General features: G+C 39.6%; 1 protein-coding gene across 4 annotated transcripts in view; it reads right to left on the bottom strand.

Annotated features, from left to right (window-relative positions):
• Window positions 1–24,305, bottom strand: part of KCMF1 (potassium channel modulatory factor 1) — a 53,966-nt gene that overhangs the window by 20,467 nt on the left and 9,194 nt on the right. For all 4 annotated transcript variants that reach the window (XM_063320328.1, XM_063320330.1, XM_063320329.1 and 1 more), the window contains one exon: window positions 4,045–4,212. In XM_063320328.1, coding sequence (XP_063176398.1) covers window positions 4,045–4,212 — 168 coding nt within the window. The remainder of the gene's footprint in view (window positions 1–4,044; window positions 4,213–24,305) is intronic.

Here is a 24,305-nt window from a genome sequence, read left to right as displayed (position 1 = left end):
TAAAATAGAAAGGACCTGGGTGGGTGTGTTGTGCGGACACACACATTTGTGTCCACCAAGACAGTTAGAGGGTCTCATCTACCTTTGATCCCCATCAGTGTGTTCCAGTTCCCATTTGTCACTGACTCCAGTCTGGAGCTTCCCCAGTGCCTGCCAGTGACATCTTCTCCTAGGAACTTAATCTGGTCTTATATATATTTATTTATATTGTATCTATTTAATTATTTCCTTTTTATTTTATTATTAATATATCATTAGAGTAGTTTAGGTTTTTTTCTAAACTGGTAACTCTCTTTATCTCTCTTCTTCCTCTCCTTGGAGTGAGAGGTGAGGGAGAGCATCTGTCATCTTGTCATTGGCAAATCCAGCCCAAACCACAACACATCCTAACAGCTTAGGATTCTTTTTCAGGATAAAGAAAACTGAGAAATTTGCTTTGAACTTCTCCACTGTCCTGACAAATTGTCCCACAAAAAGCACAAGAGTACAATGACTGCCTGGTAAGCACACTCCTGTTCTTTACATAGACCTATTGCAATTCTAGCTAATTGGATTTGTGCTTTAAAGGCTTCTTGTCATCACATGAGACTTCATATTTTATTTTAAGCTCTGTCCCTGTTATAGCACTATATCACTCTTGGTGTGTATGTTAAAGCATTTTTTCCAGTGTCTCATGGAGACTGAATAACAATAGCACTGCCATTGTTCTGGATCCCACCTTGCTTCAAAATTAATACTAGGTCATACACTGACCCCTGAAAGATGAACATGCTAACCAGCAAATACATGTGTAGCCAAAAATCACCAGGGATTTTTATTTGTTTTCAGTGTTCTCATATGGGCTCCTATACTACTCTGAGTCTCAAGGGGGGAAGAGGGAGGAAGCGAAGAATAAATCAAAAAGTATCAAGATGACAACAAAAGCTCCTTCAGAGCACCTGAAGAAGTCCATCTTCTTGCAATATACTCTGCAACATTACTACAGTACCTAGGAACCCTAAAGACTGATCAGAATTTTCATGGAGGTAAACAGTATGTTAACCTTTTCTATGCTGAAACGATCACAACCACATAGGATCACCCATGCGATTAGCTGTCACCACAAACCTGAACTTGGTCACAGCTTTCAGCACAGAGTACTTAAGTGAGCTCCGCTGTTATCTGCATATAGATATGGCCAGAATGGTGACGGCAACTACAGGTACAGGTCCTTTTCATCAGCTGCAGAGGGACCTTGCGCAAATGACTCACTGATCCACACACACACACTTTTAAAATCAGAAAAATGACACTGCCTGCCTCTGAAGTGCTTATATCAGTTTGGCAATGGAAGGATCCCCCACTGTACTTCCTTCTTGGTAAAACACTCCTATTTTACCAGCTGTCCAATTCCATCCCCACCATCAGCAAAAATTGTTTACTCCTATTACAAACAGTTTCCATACCTTTGCATCAAACCTGATTACAGTCAACAGTACTGAAGTTTGTCAATGTCCACTTAAACAACAATTCACACATCCACCTATAAGAGCAGCCTTCCACTCTGTGTTTCTACTGAAGTTTCCCTTAGGAAAACTCCCTACTCATACTGTCACACATTAGAAAACATTCTCCTTTCATTTGGCTTCTAATGTCACTAGGAAGTGACTGAAGTCTTCATTACTTTTATGTCATTTAGTTTTACATTGCCAATCTGCCCCTAGAGATTATTTTCCTTTAACCCATTAATATCTGCTTCCTTGGTTATTTTTAATATTGATTAGTAGAGCTATCCTGACAACTCTGAAACAGGTCATTCTAGACTAGTCCAATAATTCATTATTGATTTTCTAATTGAAAATACCTTAGCTCCTAATTTTTTGGATGTTCCTCAAAGTCACATGATTTCCTTGGCTACACAAAGCCCTTTGAAAAGTTAACTTTGGTTTCTCTAAGCATCTGTACAATACTGTAAAGGCACACTCCTTTATGTTTTATATTCTACAGGGAACTATAAAAAAAAATTTTAAAAATCATGCCACAGACCTTGCTGAGCCCTAAGGAATATGTTTATTTATAAATAATCCCTAATCCATTCTCCAGTGTATAAACTTGCAAGGTCAGGATTACTTGGGAGCCATCAATCTTTGCTGTGGTTCACAATCTGGTGGTGATGTATTCTTTCCCTGTTCTTGTTCTACAGTGTTAATTAAACGAGAAACCTTGCTGCAGAGCTGAGCTGCAGCATTATTTACTTTTTTTTTAACCAACAGTGGTTCTGTGGGAGCAATGCTCAGATATCAAGACATATGAAATTCCTACAGCTTGTTTTCTTATTCTTCTTATTTAAAAAAGCCACAATAGCGTAAACACCAAGCAAAGATGAAGTAGCCCTTGGAATCCTATTACCCATCTCAATACCTCACTATGAACTTTCTTTCCCCTCATCACCTGTATTCTTCATGCAGACTTAAAAAGTAAAAAATAACCCCTCTCCACCCCCACAACATACACAAATAAAATGTATTAAACCAAAAGATACATATATCAAAGACTTCCAAAAGAGAAACAGCCAAGTTGCAAGAAATAAAATATATTTCCTAGATATTCTTAGGTACTGATGGTAGATTATTTTTTTTTTTTTTTTTAAAGTGAGTAGTGTTTAGAACAAGTTTCCTCAGTGCAGTCACTGAATGCTTTGACATCTACTGTTAGCTTAAGGCTTCAGAGCAAGCACGTTTCAGTTCTCTGACCACTATGATGAGCTTTTAGTGTTCACAGCAATGCTGTCCTGTTAGCCCATGTGTTAACAACCCAAGATAACTGTTGCTAAAGGGCTTAGAAGTTTGAACTGCGCCTCTCAAACAGTGACCAGAATTCTGAATTAATATACCGTACACAGAGAATTTTACCTCATTAGTGAGACCAAAAAAAAAAAGAAGTCCAAGAAGAAATATATGCAAGCTGGAATGGTAGTGCGTTATCAAAAATGCACACCAAGTTATTTCCTTCCAAACCCTGGAATCCCAGGGCCTGGATTTTTTAAGTCATGACCAGGCAGTCTTAAGGCAAGCAGAGGCCTGAGAATTAGAAGAAAGTGAAGGACATCTTCATTCAAAGGCCATTTTGAGAAACCAACTGCATGTCCCTATATATAGCTACTTTCTAATCTTTAATGCATTAAAGAAGTAGATTTTACTTCTGTTTTAATCAAAAAGGTAAAGAAGCAATTTAAAATTCATAAGACTTCAGCTTTTAAGAAATCATAATGATTTCTTAAAAGCATTCAAAACATAAAGAACAATACAGCTGGAATCGCTAAAAAAAAATTTGTATTAAAATGCTAGCCCTGTGGGCTGAACATAAAAATGAAATACATGTCCAGCATCAGCTGGATTTTAGACCAGTGATTTGTCACAGAAGTATCTCGTGAGTTACAACCTGTTACAAATAAGATACAGTAGAAACAACAGCAGGATAGGAGACAAGAACAATTATTTTTTTATTTTAAATATTGACATGGCCTTACAGTCAGAAATAATTCTTAAATTAGTAGATCTTCAAAGGAGTTCTAAGAACACTATATGCTAGTCCTTGCCACTAGTCTTTTATACTGTGCACAGTCCAACACTATCCCTGCTGTACCTAGAGTTCCACATAAGCCACCAGTGAGTAACATTCCTGCAAAATCTCCCAGGACTTTTCTGCTTGTACACTGTAGCACTTAAAGCATACTGGGGGGAGAATGCTTTACTTAAGTGCTACAGTGCATATCTTCTGAATTCGAAGTTAATTAGGAGTAGTCATTGTTATTAAGTATATTTATTACCTGCTTTATCAGACCAAAATAAAAGATTAATATATACACACCAATTAAAAGAACTAAATAAATCAGTTGTTGTATGCTAAAAATCAAACAAAAAAAGCCTGGTTTTAGAAGATGAGAACTTGCTTTTATTTTCGGTGTGCTAACATGGGAAGTGAATAAGTAAAAACACGAAAATCCATTCGTGTTTGTAGAAACAACATAGTAGCAAAGTACTAGAGTTTGAAGTTATCACTTACCAAAATCTACTCTTGTTAATATGCACTGCATCGGGTGGTCAGTTGTATGCCTTGTCGTTGTTGCACCACTTTCATAACAAGTTGCACACAGATCGTAATCGTAGCAAATTAAACACTTGTATCGGCGACCTCGAAAATTTCCTTTTAAACATGCATCACAGCTGACACCTGTAAACAAACAAAATTGCTTTAAAACAGCAATAAATGCACTTTTTTTTAATAAGAGGCAAATTTGTTATTGCCTTTGAACAATTAAAAGGAGCCAGTCATCTCTGACATGTGCAGCTGACTATTTTTAAACGTATTTATGTCTTTAAAAGATGCTGCTGTCCCAAAATTAGAATCTTGAATTCTTGAAGTAAAATAAGGCCAGACTCAAGCACCTGAAATAGTATTAGGTTAAGTTATAAAATCTCTTCAGTTGCATCTTCCTACAGGCACCTTTACCTAGTAGCAATGACTGGTATTTTGACTGTTCAGTTAGGAATCTTGGGCCAAACACTCGTAAAAGCCGAACGGTATACAGTGGCTGATCAAGAGGAAAAAACAACAATAAGCAAACCAACCACTGACAAAACTCCACTAGCTTTTCAGCCTTTTCTCTCACACTTACTAACACTTTAATTCTGAAAAACTTCATAACCATCCCTGACATTATACGTGGGGTAGAAATTAGGACCTTTTTCCATTTTGAAAAGCAGAAAAAAAGTTAAGCTGTGTTTTGGAGTCAGGCTGCACCAGTTCTCTCCATCCTATTTCCTTCTCAAGCTAAATCTCTGCACTGAAAGGTAGTCACACTGCATGTATCAGAAAAAGGTTTTATAGCTTCCAAAGGTTGTAATTTCTCTCTGTGTTGTTTCGATTCTCTCTTGGTTACTTAACTAAGTATAAGTGTCATCATCCTGTAATACGTCAAGTCTAACATAAACTTCCTTCAATTGCAGTAGCAACTTCAGGGCCTCCATGAAGGAAGCTGGTGTATATAATTAAGGCAGGATTTTGACCAACATCCTCTTTCAGCACCAGCCAAGATGTATTCTTCATAGCTTGGTAAAAGCACAGACAACTTGAGAGAATTAAAACTGTCAGACCAAAATGGTCACATTAGCCACCTCCTTATTTTTTTTGAAGCCTAACTGACAGAGGACTGGTGGTTTTTTTGCATTTTTTTGTTGCGCTACTCTACTCTGTAGAATCTGAACAGAAGCTTTCCCACATGTAATACAGGAATGCAACAGTAAGTAATTTCTTTTAAATCCCTGCTACCTGTCCAAACAATTGCATCATCACATTTAGATGAACAGTGGACAAAGTTTTACCATTTTTTCCTTTAGTCACTTTACCTACAGGGATAGCTTAAGGCATTATCTAATCATTTCTAATGTCTAAGCACCATGCTTATAGGAATACTGAACCTATTTCTTCAGTTGCCTCACTCAGTATCTACTTTGAAAGCATCAATCTACATGGAGCAGTGTATTAGAAGAAAGTATTTCAAGAATCTTTGTTAATAGCTTCGAAGAGCTACATTTTGAGGATGGCTGTGTTACCATCTTCAAAGTTTGCTTTTCTTAAAAAAAGAATCTTTCTCACTTGACACACTTTTCTCCTGAAATTTCATCCATAAACTCTGAAGGATCTGTCCAAATCAAAGATTGTTACACTGAGAGCAACCTAACTTCTGAGAACACCTGCTTGTTAACTCTGTAGAATGAATTTCATTGCTTCAATTGGGTTGTTTGCTTTATTCCCACGCAATTTTTCCATAAAATTTTACCTATGCAGTATCCATATCTCTCCAACAATGCATGCTATACACAAGACACTTATTGGCAGCACTGAAAGTCTTTTTGTTGCCTACTAAACTTTCTAGAAAACAGCTGATCAGCAAGTTAGATATCACACTGAAATAAGACTCCAGGTTAAACTAAGTCTGCCATGTCAGACACTAACTGCTTTTCAGATGAAGTATTAAGCCATGGTTCTCCAGTAAGTCGTATTTTCCCCACTTTTTTCCTTTAAGCTCAGAACAGTTGATTTAATGCAGATGTAAGCCTCTTTGCAATAAACTCCTCCTGTCACATGTTCTCTCTAGCATCTAGATTGTTCCTACTCAGAGACAGACATGTTTTTAAGGAGTTTTCATTTACACATTTTTCTTCATGGCAATACTTCCCCATGTCATTCCAAACTGCAACCCCCACAAACTTTGTGATATAAACTTTCGAGAAATTCATTCATAAACATAAATCACAGCATAATGTTTGTAAGTAAAACTTAAGAACATTTCCAGTGGAAATGTACAACAAGGTCTTCAAACAGATGAATTTTTCTTCTCATGATCAATTATCAGGAAGTCTACTGAACAGAAAAACTAACATTAGCATAACGCATTGCTATAGCTGCTGAAGTCAGACCAAGAGGATAACAAAGTTATAGAGACAGCATGCTTCCTAAATCTTTCAAGGTTAATATTTTGCCACACTTATGCTCCATTTTGAGAAACAGGCTGACAGCAGGGGATGTACTTTTATATCCTTTTGTGTAGCAGAGAATAAAAACCACAAAAGTGATAATTAAATTAAAAGCCTCAGTTTGGGAGCTAAACCCATGCTTAAATCCCCAGACCATGTCTTGAATCCAGTAGGGTCTCTTTTCCAGAGGTTACATCCTTTATTCTTCCATGTTTACAACAGTCTCACCGAAGTCAAGTCCGTTACAGCTTTTCCCATTCCACTTCTAGCCTGTTACTTGGCTGCCAAAACCTCACCCATCTATCCAACCTGGGATCTGGAAACTGAAATACCCAGGCAAATAATCTCCTTACACCCTATTTTTTCTATTACAATGAACACTTATTTTCTTATCAAAGCTTTGATTTTGTTTTTTATTTTTCTCCACTTTCCTCTTTACATCAACTGGAATTCCAAGAGTTCATTTCTTTTCCCTACACAAACCCCGAACGCTCAAAGGTAACACATTCCAGTCAGCACAGCATGTCTTTCACTAGATGCCTATCCAGCACTTCCCAGCATCTACCTTACATTTGCAAATACAGTAGGTAAGTTGCAGATTCAGGAATGTTTGAATAAACTGGATGCATCCATATTAATCACAGGTTTTGATAAGAAAACATGGTCTGGAGGGGTTCACTTTGAAACAGGGAACAAAAGCAAACAACCAAAAGAAGAGCCTGAGCAATGCATGACAAGGATTTAGATAGCGTACATTTCTGACTTGCACAAAATGCTACTGACTTTTGAAAGAATCCTTGAATGAAATCTTATTAACAGTGAATGTAACTGCTATTCAATGAAAACTTCTGATTCACTCTTTGCAAAGAAGTTATCAGAGTCAGAAATATCCATTCCAGTTCCAGATTACATTTTCATTATCATAGATGATAAAGGTGGCTTCCTCAAATTTTCTTCTACTTTGTTACTGCTATACAAGTACACGCACATACTGCACAACATATATCATGTCTAATCAAGACATTGCTGCTCACCGACAAATGGTTTTTTTAATGCAACACTGTTCCACTAGAGGGTAGCATTGTGCTAAAAGCCTAATGAGTTTTGGTTCACTTTACCTTCAATTATCAAACTTCCAAGTTCTGAAAGTTTCTTCAGCAGTATTCCCTCGCAATATTAACAGCCTCAGTCCCTCCAGCTCCACATTTTGAGTGAAATGAATCATGAGACACCTAGCAGTCCCATTAATAAAACATGTTTTACCCCTTCAATACAAAATTCTTACTACTTTTATCCCAAGGCATCCCACATCTTCACCTAATCCAAGCCAATGACCTCAGGGAAGATACTATCATGCAGGCATTTTGTATGTAGCATGATGAATAGTGATGTCATTAAAAAAACCACAAAGCCAGAACAACTCCTCTCCCCAACACATTTCATACTTTGATACCAATAGCCAAATATAATTTGTTCTTATGACATAGAATTGGGTTTGCTCAGAATTAACTACAATGAAAGCAACTTTGCCTGGGTTTAACAGGCACACCAGAGAGTGCACATAATCTGATTCACAATGGAGAGAATAATGCTGGGCAGATATGTGGTTCAAGTATTACATATACCAGGATTAATTTGTTTTTACAAATTACAAGCAAAGCTACAGTACAACATCAATTAAAGTGTCCTGAATGTCCCAAGCCATTACCTCCTTGGACAGACACCCATTTGTAACAGACCAAAAGGTTCTTCCACACTTGGCCTCTTCAGATACTACAGACAATCAGAACAATAACATTAAGAGCCCAGCAACCTGGCCCAGATAAAAGTGACTTGAGAAGCTCTGGAGAATCCAGCAGCTGGTTTTTTTTCGTATGAAGAACATATGAAAGATAAGCTATATAGAGACACTGGAATATGTTCCTGCCACAAACAACGTGAGCTGCTAAACTTTATCAATACTTTGGATATAGCATTTAATTTTTAGAGATTTCAGAGAAGTGACATCACTAACCACTAGAGAACATTTAAAACACATATGAAGCCTGCATCTCAAGTATTCAGCCAGTGAAGACAGCAATATTTAGCTCCTGAAAACAGTATTTAATCCTTGTGCTACCCCTGAGAATTAAACTTCTTTGTTTTAGCAACACATTAGATTCATAGAAGACATTAGATTAATAAGTAGTAGTTTCACCATTTAACATTCCCGTCAGCAGCAAAATGTCCTCCAAAACCCAACCTTCTGGCCTGTAATTCAGGTACTATTTTTAATTCATCAGTGGTCAGAGCAAGGATCACTGAATTTCTTTAACATCCAACATAAACACAAAATTAGACTGTCATTGATTTCTTCTTCAGAAAGAAAATGCCACTTAAGCATTTCTTCCTACCTTACCTAACGTACTAAACGAGTTCACCCTTCTCAAAGGCTGACAGAATTACATGTAAAAGTACCACTGAATTTCGAGGGGACAGAACAAACTTTAACATTTCTACCTTTCAAAATTCCCTTTCAGAAATGCCAACGTAAGCATGCAAGTGAAAATTAAGAAGTTGTGCTGCCTTTTTCATGGTACAAGAACTTGCAACCTGTGCACTGCATTTTATTTTTGAATTCAGAAGATCACAAGTAACAGTACTTTTAATATGCATCTCACACATTTCAGTGTAAGATGTGCTTTCACTGAGTTGGTCTGGGTTTTGTGGTGGGGTTTTTTGTTGTTTTGTTTTTAAGATAAATTTTCTTGACATCAACTACCTCATCTGTAGTCTTCATGCCACATGGCAACCCAAGGCCTTACAACAAGACATTCTATTTAACTGGTTCGGCTGTTTCTAACCAAAGAATCATAGAATGGTTTGGGTTGGAAGGGTTCTGAAAGATCATGTAGTTCCAACCCCCTCCCTGCCACAGGCAGGAACACCTCCCACTAGACCAGGTTGCTCAAAGCCCCATCCAGCCCGGCCTTGAACACTCCCAGGGATGGGGCATCCACAACTTCCCTGTGCAACCTGTTCCAGTGCATCACCACCCCCATAGGTAAAGAATTTCTTCCTAGTATCTAATCTAAATGTACCCTCTTTCAGGTTAAAACCATTACCCCTTGTCCTATCACTACACTCACTCATAAAGAGCCCCTTCTCATCCCTCCTGTAGGCCCCCTTTAGGTACTGGAAGGCTGCTATAAGGTCTCCCCTTCTCTTCTCCAGGCTGAACAACCCCAACTCTCTCAGCCTCTCTTCATAGAAGAGGTGCTCCAGCCCTCTCAGCATCTTCATGGCTCTCCTGTGGACTACACAACAGGTCCATCTCCTTCTTATGCTGGGGGCTTCAAAGCTGTAGTATCCTGGGCTGCATTAAAGGAAGTGTGGCCAGCAGGTCGAAGGAGGTGATTCTGTCTAATAATAACAACAACAATAGGTGTGCTCCCTCTAACCTGTGCTGGTAAGGTCTCACCAGCTTTTGCATAGAGACATTTAGGTTCAGCCCCCAGTAAAGCTGACTTACTGTCTACAATTGCATTGTCATGATAGTAGTAGGAGTGGGATGCATTGAGGTTCCTCTGCCAGCACCATTAGTTTAAAGCCCTCTTCACAAGCTTGGCAAGCCTATGACCAAAGATGCTCTTCCTCTTCTCTGACAAGTGGACCACAAGCCCCAGCAGACCTTGTTTCTCAAAGCGAGTCCCATGGTCTAAGATGCCAAACCCCTGGCTGCGGCACCAGTCCTGTAGCCGTTTGTAGATTTGTCAAATTCAATTGGGTCTATCAACCCCCTTCCCTTTGACCAGGAGGACTGATGAAAATACCTGCGCTCCAGATTCCTTTGCCACTTCTCCTAGGGCTCAGTAGTCCTTCTTGATACTCCTCAGATTGGTCCTGGCAGTATCACTGAAGCCCACATGAAACAGCAGCAGCAGATAATAGTCAGAGGACCGTACAAGGCTTGGTAGTCTCTTAGTGACATCCCTGATACAAGCCCCCAGTAAGCAGCACTTCTCCCTAGAGGGTGTGTCAGGCTGGCAAATGTGTGCCTATGTATCTTTCAGAAGAGAGTCGCTTACTATTATCACCCATTGCTTTTTCTTGGGCTGCCTTACTCAGCTCCAGTGTCTCTCCTGGTGTGACTAGTCTTTCCTCTTCTATCTGCAGAGCAGTGAAGCAGTTCTGCAAGGGCACCTCAGGTTTCAGGGGAAGTCTCTTTTCTCCTGACGGTCCTTGCTTTTCAAGCTTTCATTCTTTTGCATTATTGGCCCCCCTCACTTCTATGTGTGCCGGGGCGGGGGGGGAGGTTTTGGTTATTTGGCTGTGGGTCCACTGCGGACTGGGCTTGGAACCAGATATCTAACTCCTTCTCAGCCTCCCTGATGTTACGCAGCCTTCTCACCACCTCCTGCGGCAGGAGTTCCTTCACCTGGGCACACCTTTCGCATGCATGTCTGCTGCCTGTCCCTGCCCAGGGAGAAAGGTCAAGGCACCTCCTGCAGAGTCCGCACTGCAGCCTCTGCCTTCAGCAGCTCTGTCTGGGTGGAGCTGGGGTAGATGGTGCAGATCCCCAAGGCAGACCTGCAGTTTTCGCTCTCAGACAAGTGCTCACCATTTTGCTTTGAGGGTCAGGTAGGATGAGTGCCCTTGACCTGTGCAGATGGTCACAGAATACTGCCTGGTTGCTGAGTTACATGTACTTCAAGTCGCCCACTCAGATAGTAGAATGTCCCTTCTTTGAAGAGGTGCCCTCCCTGAGTAGCCTCCCACACAAACTACCACGCCACCCCATGCTGTTTGCCTGCTCTGTTGGCCAAGCTCCCGGTGGCTCACACTCCCCAGGCTGCTTTGTATAGGGAGAGTGACCACAATTGCTCTGGCAATACCCAGGCCTTGTCAGCATCTCCCACACGAGCTGCCAGGTCTTGCCAGGTCTCTCTGCTGTCCTGACGTTTCCCTACCTCAGGAAAATCCCTGTGTGCCGAGATCTGCCAGTGTGCTGCGCATCAGGCCAGCTCCGGGGCAGCTGCCCTCAGCAACTAACAGTTTCCATTACCCTGTGTTACCCCTAAGACTAAAGATAAGAATATATACCATTTGATAACCTTAAAAAAAAAAAAAGAAATGTCAAGGGTTTCTTACTTTAATAGCCTCATCTCTTAATGCAGAAAACTGCCTAATTTGAGAGGTTATTTTCTAGAAACAGAAACTTCTGTTGTTTCACCAGAAACTTCTGAAAGTTTCACCAGAAATTCAGCCAAACCATAGAACTCTGACTTTTGTTTATTTTTTCTTATATGTTTACTAAAGCAGATTGTGAAAACAAACATCAAGGAGACCTACAACACAGAGCATGCTCCATCAGCCTTGTACCTCCAAGTGCTGAACAGAAAATTCACACACCATACCCTTGAAATAACTAAAAATGCTCCATCCCCTCACACATCCTGTGTGCAACAGGTCTGAACATGCAATACCTTCCTATAGCAGGCTGGAAGACAAAGCAACCAGACTAGCATGTCTGCAAAAAGAAGCTGCAGGCAGAGATAACATTGGCTTGGAACTGGAAAGAAAGCAGGGAGGGTATCAGACCTACATTAGACCAGAAAGGCAAGAAGACTTTTATTTTCTGAACAGCACTCCTCCTTCCTCTTCAGAGGCCAGAGTAGAAACAGATCTCTGCAACCTCCCTGTCATCAACAAGTTTCATGAAGCCCACTTGCACAGTGTCTGGTACTTGTCTAGAGCTGGTCTTAAGGAATCAGGCAGTCCGACTGGCCCAGCAAGTTCCATCCTTGGTCCTAACACATGAGCATCAGTCTGCTTGCTACCAAAAGGAGTTCTTCCATTTTTGCTTCCGCATCTCAAGTTGTAGAAGTTATACACAGAATGGTTTCAGTCACCTAAGTTATTGGGAACAAGTGATTAGTAAGCACTGCAAAACACACCCAACACTATGCAGGAATCACACAGAGTAGAGAGAAAGATGGTTCCCCACAGCAACAGTCACCTGCCTTTCCCATGAAACTATCCTTTTCTCTCTGAAGTTCCTCAATTCACTGATTCACCATGCCTTCTAATTCTGACACCACAACAAGAACCTCACACAGCTGACTGCTTCATATCTCTGTTTCAGATGTGCAATAGAATACCTGTCTCATCCTCAGAGCAGTCCATCCTGTGCACCGAGGCAATCAGGGAGGAGTGTCTCAGACACAAACTAGTATCTGTCCAGGTAATTAAACTTATTATCTTAAGGCCTATGTGTAAGAGATGAAGTAAAGTTGTGTTAGTTAGCTTCATTTCACTGCTTCCTAACTTGAATTTGTAACCTATGTTAGTCAGTCCATCAATTTCTATTTGATTACACAAATTAGTTTAATAATGTAGTACTAAAATCAGCCAAAGAACAAAACGACCATTACAACCACTTATATTTCCCCAAAACACCAACAAAAATTCACTGAATACTGAAAAAGTCACCCAACATCTCTTCTAAAGGTCCAACTTTGAGAGGAAGGCCATAACATCTAAATGTAACAGGTAGGGCTGTTTTTACTCCTTCAAGAAACATACTGAAATGTTAACAAAGTATTTGTAGTTCTTCAACATCTTAATGAAAAAATTCCTAAGTAGTCTTACTTTAGGCTTTACGACTCTCACAGGCAGGTTCTACATATCTCATTTGGACCAATCATACTGCCCAGCAGATGGCATCCCATGACACCAATGACATTTATACAGTAAGTCCAAGAGCAACTTCGCCACCATCAATGCAAATAAAAACACTGAGTGAACATTTTAATTTTTTAAAATGGATCCCAGAAACACTGGTGGTTTTACTATCACCTTAGCCAAAACTGGATGAAGGAGGGAAGTTGTTTTCTTAGAACTTCAGATGGATCATGTAACAGCCAACTAGTAAACCCTGTGCATGCAACTTTTAAATATTGCCTTTTTCAAAAAAAATTCCAACCAAACAAAAAACATCAATATAAACTTCTTGATCATTGTCCAAAAAAACATTGTAAAGTTCATTTGCCGAAGTACCAAATCACTGAAAAAGGAGATACTATACAAATACTTCTGTAAGAGGAGGCTTAAACATTGCTCATTTATTCTGATCTGAAATAAGCCAAGATACCTGTACATAACCTCAATCAGTTCTTGTCAATACTAAACATATATTCTCTCTACACAATAAAAATAGCAATCACTTTCTTTGTAAACATTTTACATACAAATCTGCAGATTCTTTCATCTCTGTAATATACTGCTGGGACACCACATACATACACCAGAAACTGCTCTAGAGGCTACTGAAAACGCTGAACTTACTATCTAGACATCATTTTATCAAGAATCCTTACACAGCCTACAATGCAAAAAAATCCTACTTTCCACAGTAGGGAACAAACTTGTCTACATGGAAGACAAAAAATAATGCACATCCCTGTGCCAAAACACAGCAAGCAAGCATGAATTAAAAGAGGATTTTGGACAAGCTTATAGGAATCCTGGGAAACTCCTTCAGATAAAGTGAGAAAGCAGCTGCAGGAGACTAACTCTAAAACACATTTTAACTAACTTACCCCGTTTTTATTTAATGAATTTTGTTCAGAAAAATATTAATGTGGAATACACCTTTATGTAGGAGAGCTATTATGTTTAAAACCTCCTAGAATAATATCTCCTATGCCTTCTATTTTCTGTTTTATTACTTTTGCAAGTTACTGCAAACACCTAAAACCAGAAACAGACCACCTTCTTCAGATCTATTAGCCAAAAAAAAAGTGTATTAAATAGTTACTGACAATCTAAGCAGTGTTTGCTAGGCTTCATATGCTGATCAGTCTTCACTAATTGTTCCTTAAATTCAGACAGAGAAAATTAGGCTACAGCTTTAAGTCCTGGCCTCCTACAGCACGAAGATGTTTTCACTCAGAGTACCAGACTTTTATATTTTCAACAAAAAAATGTCAAGTATCTTCTCTGAATAGACTATTACATTTAATATATCTAAACATTTAGAAACCAGCAGAGTTCACCAGTCATGAAAACTGATTCACAGTGAAAGGTTTTGCCAGATATATTTGTCCTGGTTTGAGGTAAAACAGAACCAATTTTCTGATTTGTAATTTTACTTTTTAGCTGGGCCTCTTCTAACTGACTGAAGTCTGAAAGTAACAGCATCTTGTTCAGAAACTGTTCCCTCTCAGAGTGGTAAGACCTGATTATACCAAGGAACGGTATGCACAGAGGCTCTTCCTTAGACTTATTGCTATAACAACCAAGGTCAGCTAACTTCGCTGCTTGCCCCGTTAGAGGGTCAGAAGCAGAGAAGCGTAGAGGGGTCCCACCTGCAGGAAGGAGCAGACGGGACAGATGACCCAAAACTGACCAACAGGGTATTCCATCCCATATGCATCACACTCAGTATAAAAGCTGAGGGATCAATGGGGCAAGGCAGCTCTGCCTCATCTTTTTCTTCCATGGCCAACGTCTGAGGAGGACCCTGTCTGTTCATCTGCCTTTGATACCAACCTGAGCATTCCTGACTTTAGTTCCGGAATTCAGCTCCTGTCCACCGCTCACTCCAGTCTGGGACTTTCCCTGTGTCTGCTGGTGACGCGATCGTCATCCTGGGAGCTGGATACAGTTTTGTATATATTGTATACTTTTTTCCTTTAATTTTTATTATTCTATTATTATTTACTATTTTCTTATTTATTATTATTTTCACTAAAGTAGTTTAGTCCTTTTTTTAAACTCCTAAATCTCCTTAACTCTTCCTCTCCTCTCTGAGGAGAGAGGGCCATCTGTCATTCTGATTGGCCGATCCAGCCAAAACCACGACAATATTTAAGACTTTTAAGCTAGAACTAGAAATAGTGTACATTACAAGGATTTTTGATCAAGTATATTTGGATTTCTGATCTAATACTTGATACTCTGTCTCACATGTCTCTTATTAATATAATTTGATTTGACCATCAAAACCATCACAACATGAAAGCCTGCTAAAGTACTATAAACACATTAAAATTAAACAAATTGCAACACATTTATCAGAGTGCAGAAAGTTTGTAAAGTGGCTGCAAAGGGAACTGGCACCAGACGTGATCTTATTTAACAACTCTGTTAATCTGGAAAACGGCAAACAGCATGTGAATTCTATTAACAGAAAACTACTTAAACTGAGGAAGCTGTAAACAGTGCCAGGGCAAGAAAGTAACAGCATTGGGCTAAATCCTGTATCTATTAAAGTCACTAGCAAAGTTTCTCATTTAATAGTCCTGAAATAAACTCAGAAACCTGGTCCTGTCTAAAGAGACAACAGAAGTATGCAGCTCAGGCAAACCTCAAGTGAAAGATAATTAGGCCGGGGGAAAAAACATAACACACCTATAAAACTCATTTGTGTAAGAAACATGAAGAAACACTGAGAAAATCTTAAACTAAACAGAAGAACTGGTACTTCTCTGTTGAGCCCTAAAAGAATTAAGGGGTGGTCTTCTCAGAAAATAAACCTTTGAGTTATTTAAGAAAAGCAACCAAAAAAAGGGAAAACAAACAAGGAGAACGAGACAAATGTCCCATCAGGCATGGGAGAGAACTGAATAATACGGCTCAATTAAGCAGAGAAGTTAAAGTGCTTGAAGACTCAATAGTCTTGAGTCCTGTTTTCCATGAACCACTGTTTCAGGCAGGTAAGAGAAAAACATCAATATTCAACCCAGCTGGCAGAGGCAAAATTCACCAGTTTTCCTTATAAATTCTTACCTTTGCAAAAAGCTTAGCAGAAATTAAATACTCTATTTAGGTACACGCTATGCATAACTCTCGTGTCTGGAATACACTCAGCTTTACTTCCTTTTGCACTATCATACTCACTCCTGACCCTTTTATACTTAAACCTTCCCCAAATAGGTGAACATTTGTGAACAGTGCTCCCCTGCAGCACATAGAAGAGGTAAGATTTAGCACAGGCAGCAATGCAGGAAGCAGGAAGCACTGGCAGAGCAACGACAGAGCTAGAAATGAAAGACAATGGTTTTCATGCAGCAAGCATTCCAGCTCTCGTGGTAATGCCTTGTGATTACAGCATGTCTCAGGATAGCTGAGACTCAAAGTAAAAACTTGCACAAGGTGGGCTGGAAACACACAGACTTTTCATGTCAGGAAAATACATCTAGAAAGCATCTGGGAGAGGGAGGGAAAGAAGAAGTTCTCCTCTTTATTAAAGAGAGCAGCAATGTTTGATACACAGGCAAGCAGCCATACCTAGGTTCCTCACTATCACCCAATTAAGTTTACAGAGAGGAGGCACAACACTACTTTCAAATTTAGAGCATATCTTCAAAATCACCATTTTGAAGGCACCACAATGTCATAAATGGAACTCATCTTTCATTAACGCCACAAGAGGTCTAGGAATTTATCTGAATACAAGACAGAATGATAATGTAAATTTATTTTTAAAATGGTAACAGAAGGTTAAAAAACTACAGTATATTCCTTTAAGTAGTAGTAATGTTCTACCCTAGGCTTTCTCAGGCATTTTTCTTACTCTGAACATAAACAGACTGCCTTGGCAACCACTTTTACTCCCACTCTTTGCTACAGAGAACAGCTTCCCAGGCCAGTAACATGCCAGCAAACTACAATTGCTTATGATGTGAAAGCCATACCAGAAAAGTACTGTGGGAAATACAGTAACCTAAAGCAAAGAAGGTTTCATGCCTACTTCGGTCAGGCTTTGAGTTTGTTCCATTCCTCTCTCCTCTTCTTTCTGATTCTCCATGGCACATACTTCTTCAGTAATTGCTCAGATGCTCCCTGGACTGGCAACCCAGCCACTTGCCATTCATATCAAATGCCTACCTTTATCTTTGTTTCTCTCGTTAGCAAGGGTTTCATTTAGCTTTACTTGTAGTTTCTTTTTTCTTCTACTCTCACACCACATATGCATAAAGAACGAAAAGTTTACCAGAATATTGCCTTCTGAACACTTCCCTGACAGTCCTATCCATCTTTTACACATACATTCAACTTACTTTTCAGAATAATTTACTAACTACCCTAATTATTTGAAAATAATGAGCCAGATCATTTTCATAAATAGTTTTCAATCACTAAACACTAAAAGCCATCACAGATTTACACAACACAGTTCATGAATCTTCAGTACTTAAGTCTTTTATCATAATTAGCTCACTCTCTTCACCAAAACTTTTTTTAATTTAAGAAAAAACGCCTTAAAAAAGAATTCCTGTTCAAACCTGTCCTCAAAGTAAACCTAATTCTCAGGAAAAACACTACACACTTGGATTTTTAAGGAAAGCATCACTTGGGATAAGTATGAAAAAAAAAAATGGTTAAGTCTGTCAAACCAGACAGCAAGGCATCAATTTGCTGTAGAAAACATGAAATTTAAGTTCATCAGCTTCACTATTATTTTGCCATAAAATCCCAATCATATTAAGAAATTTAAGGACAGGAAGGGAGAGTTCATTTTATTCCTAAAACTGAAAGCAGACACCTACAATTTCAAAGAGAAAGAGCAATCCCTATTTTTATCTGTATAGAAACTGAAAGATATAGCAATGTCAGTATTTAGACCACCTGCTTTCAATTGGAGGGGGAAAAAATAACTCTGAACAACAACAACAAAAATCGCTGTGGTTTCAATGTAACTGTTTTGTTGCAGGTGGAAACATTAAAGGCAGAATAAAGGCAAAAAAGTAGATTTTTGTTCTATCCTGCCAAAACTTGGCTCTCTCAAATCCACCTGTTAAATTTTAGTGAAGCAAATCGCGAAGCAATCTGACTTATACCACAAGAATCAGACAGGTACCACAACTGCCATCACCTTGCTTCAGACAGAATCCTTCTACAGCCCCTCATCCTTCTCCGAATAGGAGACAGTCATTCAGCCTTACTCTAGAACAAGACATTCAGAAATAAATAACATCAAAAATATTTGGAAAACTGCATTTGCACAAAGGATCAACAGCCAGATGAAAACAGTCTGAAACTTGCAGTTGCAGAGGAATACTGAGTACAGGAACCAAATGTAACATCTGAATGACAGCTAAAAAAAAATAATCTTATTTCACAGAATTCCAAAAATTTGGAAGCTGAACTTCAACAGAAGACTTTTTCCAAATGAAAATAACAGCAGTTTATAGGATGTTTTTATTTGCTGAACTACAAGAATAAAGTAGGTGCCTAGTAGTACAGCATTTTATCAAAACAGATAAAACATATCTCACTTCATAATTTAAGAAACAAGGAGAGGGAATATTAAAACCCATTAGGTCTCACTACTCCTTACTGTAGGCTCAGATCCCATGCTGCAGTTACAAAAGGCATGAAACAGTATTTCAAGGATAAGGGGGAAAAATCAACTGTAAGAACAAATCTCACAGATCTTCATTGAAATAAGTTCTTAAATGATCTGCCTATTAGAAAAAAGAAGTGCTATAATATAACCTAGATAATGAAGCTGGAAACTCCAGAGATATTTTCACTGTTTTACCTAAATTTCTGCATCTTGGAAGCATAGACCTAGTGCGTTCGTAACACTGAAAACCACAAGGTTTTTCTTTGCATTTTCAGACTAACTTACAAGCTCTGTTCTTGGTTTCCCACTGGACTCCACTTGAATTCTACACAGAAAGTTAGTTTTCGCCCACTAAACTGCTGAGCTATTTCAAGTTCTCAGATGCTTAGCAAAAACACTCACCCTCATATTTGCATATTCTAGTCAGTATCTTCTTTAAACACAAATATTTTTTAAGACAGCCTCACTGCACACTGTGTTGGATTCTCAAGTTTGATTTGGGAATGTATGTCAAACATGCAACCAGTTTTACCATGAAAACAGCACAGCCTTCTAGTCTACAGATACCTGTAACTGAGGTTGGATATGAGCATGAAACTCTACCCATTTACCTTGGTAGTCTCCAAGGTGGTGTCACTGGGGAACAGGGATGAAGAGAAACCTTCAGCCCATTGAACAGAACATGATATCCACATTCATGGTACAACTTTAAGCCAACTGTAACAGGTTTTCTGAGCACTCTATCAACTGTCACAACACACCAGCTCCTACAGGAAGCAGTATGGGTTAACTACTTCACTTCCAGACTCTTACGCTTGTGCTAGACCTGGCAGCTACTTTACGTCACTGATACACCTCTCAGCAAAGCAATGAAACTCTGAAGCAATCCAGCACCTCTTACCTTCCCAAAGTTTATAAGTCTACATTAATTTTTCAGGAAGAATGAGGTATGACACTGCACTTGAAATACTGTCCACATAAAATATATTTTACAGGTAGAGTTTTGAAGCTTTTTTCACATTTGTAGACATCTTTCACTACAGATAAAAGATCCACATACAGCAACTTAGAACCTATGGTACAGCCAATTTTCTTCTGTACAATTAGAAGATGCCTTACAATTTTTGCAGGAAGAAAACAAAAGGCTTCACAACCCTATTACTTACACACAACTTCTTTAGTCTTCTTTACCCCTATGGTCTGTATGGATCTTCACAATTGCTATACACTGCCAAGATCTCCAAATGCTTAGCACTATGAAATAGCATGCAGGCAGCATCACCTTACAGATTACGGATGCTTAACACAATGTCATGTCACACAAGCTAAGAAAGCATCTTCATTCTTCAAAAGCATTAATTTGGGAATAAAGACATCAGACGAAAGGAAAAATAGGTTTGGAAGAAGCTCAACACAAAAAGTTTAATGCAAGCACTACAAACAGTATTCATCAGCTCCTGACGTGAAATATTTGCTCTGAAAAAATACATCATGGTATTCCTCAAAGCTAAAGTCTGGAGTCCTGCACCTGAATCAGTTATCACCCCTAAGTACTTTATTCTTGGCTAGATAACTGTATTCTGGCATGTAATTCTCAACAATCCACTCCTTCAGCTTTCGGTCACTTTCCTTCACTTCTTAATGCTTCCAGGAACAAAACTATTAACTAAGCTTTGAGGTACAATGAAAATGACACCTCCCAGCAACCAGTTCTAATACTTAAGAGCTGGATAATATCATAACAGACTACAGAACAACCCCAAAACCTATTAAAGTCCTCCACTTATATTATTTTTTTTTAATGTGACATCATCAGTTAAACTTGAGAATTTGCATCCTGCAGATCTTCTGCTTCTAAATAAACTTCAGACAGCAGTTTGAAATAACGTGAGAAGTGTTACCTATAGCCAATTCTACCACTAGAAATTTGACTAGTAACAGTCAATTATCTAAGGAACCTCAGCTTATAAAGTGCGGGTTATATTCTGAGAAATCTTCACTTAAAAATCTTGGCTTATAAAGCCACTCTTCTACAGCAAAATTTAAAGCTGTCTTCTCAGCTCCTGACAAAAGTCTTCCAGAGTAAGGAACGTTTGGTGTGCTGTCAGATCCTGTCTGGCAATCCACCAGTCTTACACCAAAACAACCTGGGAGAAGATACTTGCAGATCACAGCATCCATTCCTTCTGCGTTCAGGAGGGCAGATAGGTTTATTCAGCTTTGCAGTTGTCCAAAATTGAAGATAACCGAGGGAGAAGAGTGCTGGGAAAAATATCCGACCTCCTCCCAAGCCGAGACACTCTGCACGGCTTCTACTCTGTCTTCTTAGATCTGTAAGGTATCTAATTAATATAAGTAACAAATACAGTCTAAATAATAAAAAAAAATTGGTCATAGTTTACAGCAGAAGTAACCAACTTTCATCTATAGTCAGAGATCAAACTACACTACACAAACTCCAGGCTAGTCAGCCTCACCTCCATCCCTGGAAAGGTGATAGAACAGCTCGTCCTGGGCATCATCTCAAGGCATGTGGAGGAAAAGAAGGTTATCGGGAGCGGTCAGCATGGATTCACCAAGGGGTAATCATGCTCGACCAATCTGATAGCCTTCTATGATGGAATGACTAGATGGATAGATGAGGGGAGGGCAGTGGACGTGGTCTACCTTGACTTCAGCAAGGCTTTTGACACAGTCTCCCCACAGCATCCTGATAAGGAAGCTCAGGAAATGTGGGTTAGATGAATGGACAGTAAGGTGGATTGAAAACTGGTTGAAAGACAGAGTTCAGAGGGTAGTGATTAGGGGCACAGAGCCTACTTGGAGGTCAGTGACGACTGGTGCTCCCCAGGGGGCAGTACTGGGTCCAGTCCTCTTCAATACATTCATCAATGACCTGGATGAGGGGATAGAGTGCACCTTCAGCAAGTTTGCTGATGACACAAAGCTGGGGGGGGTGGCTGACACAGCAGAAGGCTGTGCCACCATACAGAGAGACCTGGACAGGCTGGAGATTTGGGCAGAGAGGAACCTTATGAAATTCAACAAGGGCAAGTGTAGGGTGCTGCACCTGGGGAGGAATAACCCCATGCACCAGTACAGGTTGGGGGCTGACCTGCTGGAGAGCAGCTCTGTGGAAAGAGACCTGGGAGTCCTGGTGGACAACAGGATGACCATGAGTCAGCAATGTGCCCTTGTGGCCAAGAAGGCCAATGGCTCTTTTCAGTGGTGCCCAGGGACAGGACAAGAGGTAATGGGCACAAACATGAGCATAGGAATTTCCACCTAAATATGAGAAGGAACATGAGAGGAGGCTGAGGGGAGACCTCATTGCCCTCTACAACTACCTGAAAGGAGGTTGTAGAGAGGTGGGTGTTGGCCTCTTCTCCCAAGTGAATAATGAAAGGACCAGAGGAAACAGTCTGAAGTTGCATCAGGGGAGGTTTAGATTAGATATTAGGAAGAACTACTTTACTGAAAGAGTGGTCAGGCACTGGAACAGCCTGCCAAGGGAGGTGGTTGAGTCACCATCCCTAGAGGTATTTAAGAAACGTGTAGATTTGGCACTTCAGGGCATGCTCTAGTGGCAGAGATTGTAGGTTGTTTGGTTGGACTCGATCTCAAAGGTCCTTTCCAACCATGAAGATTCTATGATTCTTTACCTTGAGGGTGGCAGAGCACTGGAACAGGCTTCCCAGAGAGACGGTGCAGTCTCCATCTCTGGAGACATTCAAAACCCGCCTGGATGTGTTCCTGTGCAACCTGCTCTGGGTGACCCTGCTCTGGCAGGGGGGTTGGACTAGATCTCCAGAGGTCCCTTCCAACCCTGTGATTCTATGATACACTTATCAACATTTTCACCTTAACACAATAATACAAACTATAGCAGGGATTATGAAATTAAGATCATCTGAGCTATCTTATGCATATCTATATTGAGAAAATCTTAGTCAGGAAACTCTGCATTCTCCACAGCTTGCTTTCGCAAAGCCTGGGTGTCCTTCTTCAGGGGCATCCTGAATTCTCTCTCCCAATCTTATGTCATTTTCCACAGCTAGGTTTAAGGAGAGAGTCTACTCTGGACATGTCAAAAATGATATTAACAATAATTCAGGTACCAAAGTTAGTGGCCTTATTTACTTTCAGAAAATAAAGGGAAAGTCTGAAGAAACTTTGGAAACTGCAGTGGCAGAACTATGTCTGTCCAGTTGTGACCTACGTTCCGCCACTATTATCACTGGTGAAGCTGCTCTCACAGACCTCATTTCACCAGTGAATTACAAGGTACTTCTCACTTGTGAGATTGTCTCTGCAATTTTCCACTTGCAAAAACAATCCACACCTCATCCTGCATACTGACATACACAAAGTACCATTTGTGCTAGGCGCATCTCACCGCTAGTGCCTATATTAAGAGCATATGGAAATATTTGCAATAATTCAAACATTTGCTTTGTTGAAGTGAAAGTGAGGTGATGGTATCCTGAGCACAGATAAGCCTTTGTGCCCAAACCACAGATTTCTGATGAAGGTTTACATTCAGACTCTCCACATTTTCAAATTCATTCCAGGTGAACACCTAATTCTAAGCATGTAGAGTTAATACATATACAAACTGGTAAGTTATGCAAAAAAATATATTACCAGTGAAGCTCAATATTCTTTCTTACCAGATTTATGTATTTGAAAGTAAAGACAGAAGTTACTGACAATCACACAAGAAGTCCTTACATGACTATATCCTAGCACATTCCCGACCTTGAAAATCTTGTATTACCTATTGCTGCTGGAGCTGGGATACTTGAGATAGGTATCCAGAGAATATCACCTGTTCAACAGCTCACAGCACTGCTCTCCAACCAGGCACCTCCAGGATGCCTCCATTCAGCCTCCAATTCTAATGTTGTTCTAGGCACATGCCCAGCTGTTTACTTCCAGAAGCTTCCATGAAGTTCCCGCCATACTAGCAAGCAAATGGAAAGCAACTCTGTTGGTCTGTACAGGTGCAGTTTGTTTAGAAATTAGTTCAAAATTACGATCCCAATATGAATATTGATTTTTCTCAAACCGCTTTATCCCATCTGTCACAATAATTTACGCTAATTTCTACACTAACTGTTTACACAGAAAGCCTCCACCTCATTCTTTCAATTTTTTTAGGGTAAATACAGTCTAAGAGAGCTGGCCAATAGTAATCGCTGTCAGCCAAGAATACTGGCTGCTTTAGTATCAATAAGCTAACACAAGTCAGGCCTTAAATACTGGTATTTACTGTTACTTAAGAGTTTTGTAAACAGTAACTCCCCTCAACAAATAATTAGAAAATTCATCAGTCATATCCTACACTAGTAAGCAACACTTTCACTACTAAAACCATCTTGTCTCATCTAACAAACAAAACCAAAACACAAATCCATTTCTGTAACAGGTCAGAGAAACTACTGCTGAAGAAT

Source organism: Chroicocephalus ridibundus, chromosome Z (genome assembly GCF_963924245.1).
Source record: "Chroicocephalus ridibundus chromosome Z, bChrRid1.1, whole genome shotgun sequence".
In the NCBI taxonomy this organism is placed as follows: Eukaryota; Metazoa; Chordata; class Aves; order Charadriiformes; family Laridae; genus Chroicocephalus; species Chroicocephalus ridibundus.
The sequence above is the reverse complement of the archived record's forward strand: the minus strand, read 5'-3'. Positions and strand labels throughout refer to the sequence as shown.